Raw genomic sequence first — 2,634 nt, forward strand, 5'->3', positions numbered from 1 at the left:
TTCACTGTATAGTGAGAGAGTACGGTGGAGAGAAGTGGATTCCTTCAGAGAAGTGACAACCTTTTTAATTTCCTCTTCCCAAATAAAAAATGGTGAGATGGATCTTTTTTGGGTGTTGCTTGAGGGAAAGATGACAGATATATTTACCCATGAAAGATTTGAGTGTTTTTGTTGGTGATCTTCTCTTTGGCAGAGAGGAAATGTATGTAAGTTGTATGAACTGTTTTTCCTTCTTCAATAGGAGTTTTGTTTTTGTTTAGAAGACCATGGCTGGTCTCGATTGTTTTCTTTGTTGGCAGGGAGAAGGGAGAAAGAGCACAAAAATGGGGGGTTTTTTGGTTTGTTCTCCTTTTTGCATAAAAGGAATGGTTTTTTCCCCTGTTCTTCACCGTACAGTAAGAGTGGGAAGAAGAACATGGGTGATGTATTTTCTGAATTTGAGTCTCTGTCAGTGAGTGAAGAGAGAGAGATGAGTTGTTTTGCAAAGAGATCGAATAGGTGAGGGCAATGAAGAACAATGAATGTTCTTGAATCTTGGTCTTTACTCTTTAAGCAGAGGAGACGTTCTTCGTTCATGTGTTTTCCACAGTGAACAAAGGTAGAATTGGTGGAGAAACGACATGGATTTTTGCCGAATTCCCACAGACCGTGCCAATGTGTTTAGGTGGTTCACCCAAACTTGGGCTACGTCTTCAATGCTCTTGCTGTTAAAACAAATTAACAGTTCGAGCATGTATATATAGTTGCAATATCTCTATAGTCTATACCCCTAGCATAGGCACGTGTTTATATATATATCTAATTAAATTAATGGATATATTTGTACGTAATTCTTAATTGAATTGCATGTATCCAAAGTGAAGTAAGAGATTGAGAAATGGAACACACAGCAGCACGTACTAGGGCAATATCATTATCATAATGATACTGATCATCAAGTAAATCCACGTAGGATGAAGTACATCATTGAGCTAGCTAGCAAACCCTTTAATTTATTTAATCAATATTATATTGTAATTTGTGTAGTGAAAATTAAGCATGATAGAATTGGCCATATATAACATCCGAATAGCAGGGAGATGGGCCTTTTTTGTGTATACTTATTAATTGTTGTCGTACCAGAACTGCTTCTGGAGATTGTCGACCAAATTCTTGTCGACTTGGAAGGCCTTTGCAAGAACATCATCAGAGATGGGAGGGTCGGAGCCGAAGACAGCATTGGCTATGGTGATGACTCCTGGGTTCTGGCTGCTCAGCCCAGCAATGGCCACAGCCTTGGTGTGTCCCACATTCTGTTGGAAGTGAATGAGACCAACTGGGAAGACAAACACATCTCCCTTGTTCAAAACTTTGGTGAATAGCTTGTTTTTAGCGTTTGGAAGGTTGGAGGTGACGAATCCAACGTAGAGTGTGCCTTCCAAGACCACAAGGATTTCAGAGGCACGTGGGTGAGTGTGGGGAGGGTTGATGCCGTTTGGTGCAAAGTCTATGCGAGCCAAGGATATACCGAGAGTGTTGAGTCCTGCTATTTGCTCCACATTCGCAGGTGTCACTTTAGAACCAACCGCGTTTGCTGTGCTTTGGGGAGTCAACCCGGAAAAGAAGAAATCGTTTGCTGATGCAAGCTTTGGGTCCTTGCAGAATTTCCCATTCACAAACACTGCTTGCACAAAAAAAATATATAGTTCATGTATAGTTGTGGGCATGCATTCATTAAGGAACAAAATATATATATACGAATGGATTGTACATATATATGTAATAATTCTTCATGTATAATAATCATATATAGTAATGCATAAGTATATATACCAGCAGATTGGGTGTCATTAATATCTACGCAGAAGTCCTGCAGAGGACTGGGGTCAGAGGCAGACACGACAAGGAAGGTTGCCAATGCCAGAATGGCAATTACAGTGACTGCAGGGAAATGAACAGCTTTCATCATACTGATCGAATTATAACTTATAAGCTTGCTTGCTAGCTTAATTGCTTGGCCTCAAACTTGTACTGTTTTGTGTAGACTACTTAATTGGTTTGAGTCTGAGATCGATGGATGAAAATCCTGCATTGGGTATATGCCTATTTATAGCAGCTTGGAGCTAGACGCTGAACGAACTGGTCTTTGGAGCTAGACACTGAAAGAACTGGTCTTTGATTTTTGTCGAAGCAGGTAACGACTTGGCTAATTTTTCCTAGCAGGTAAAGACTGAATTGGTACGTTGATTAAGTCTTTACATGTGAATGTGAATCGATCAACCCAAACAAAAAAAAAAACAAAAACCAAAGTTTGAGCTAGGTACATTAATTAGACTACTTGCTCCAACATATATTTGATATTTAATTCCTCCTCTTCCTTCTCGAATGGATTTCTATATATGATGTCAATTTCTTAAATTAAATGTCCACAATCTTTTCTGCAGATAGATTAGAGATCATAGAAAATGCACTAATTAATTGTTAGCACTAACCGGATTGTGCATTTTAATTCCTTTTGGTTTTGGGAAATTTCATTAAATAACCCATTTTAATATATTATAGCTTCAATTTAGAACATTTTTCCATATATATATATATATGTTCATAGTTGTTCATAATTAATTTATTGATTCTCATTATAACCTGAAATTAGAT

The 2,634-nt window shown here is 38.1% G+C and overlaps 1 protein-coding gene across 1 annotated transcript; it reads right to left on the minus strand.

Moving 5' to 3' along the window:
* Positions 1-934: 934 nt before the first annotated feature.
* On the minus strand, positions 935-2,037 carry LOC147292474 (germin-like protein subfamily 1 member 14). The gene is made up of 2 exons (XM_086234528.1): positions 1,813-2,037; positions 935-1,660 (listed from the first exon to the last, which is right to left on the minus strand). The coding sequence occupies exons 1-2, from the start codon at positions 1,946-1,948 to the stop codon at positions 1,104-1,106; spliced, it is 693 nt and encodes a 230-aa protein (XP_086090654.1). The 5' UTR covers positions 1,949-2,037; the 3' UTR covers positions 935-1,103.
* Between the last annotated feature and the right edge of the window lie 597 nt (positions 2,038-2,634).

Source organism: Dryas octopetala, chromosome 2 (assembly GCF_963921425.1).
Source record: "Dryas octopetala chromosome 2, drDryOcto1.1, whole genome shotgun sequence".
NCBI classification, from domain to species: domain Eukaryota; kingdom Viridiplantae; phylum Streptophyta; class Magnoliopsida; order Rosales; family Rosaceae; genus Dryas; species Dryas octopetala.

Excerpts from the sequence above, each read along its gene's own strand:
- LOC147292474 (XM_086234528.1), bottom strand. The coding sequence starts at position 1,948 with ATGATGAAAGCTGTTCATTTCCCTGCAGTCACTGTAATTGCCATTCTG. Across the intron at positions 1,661-1,812 it reads TAATGACACCCAATCTGCTG|TGTTTGTGAATGGGAAATTC; the intron begins GTATATATACTT and ends TTGTGCAAGCAG.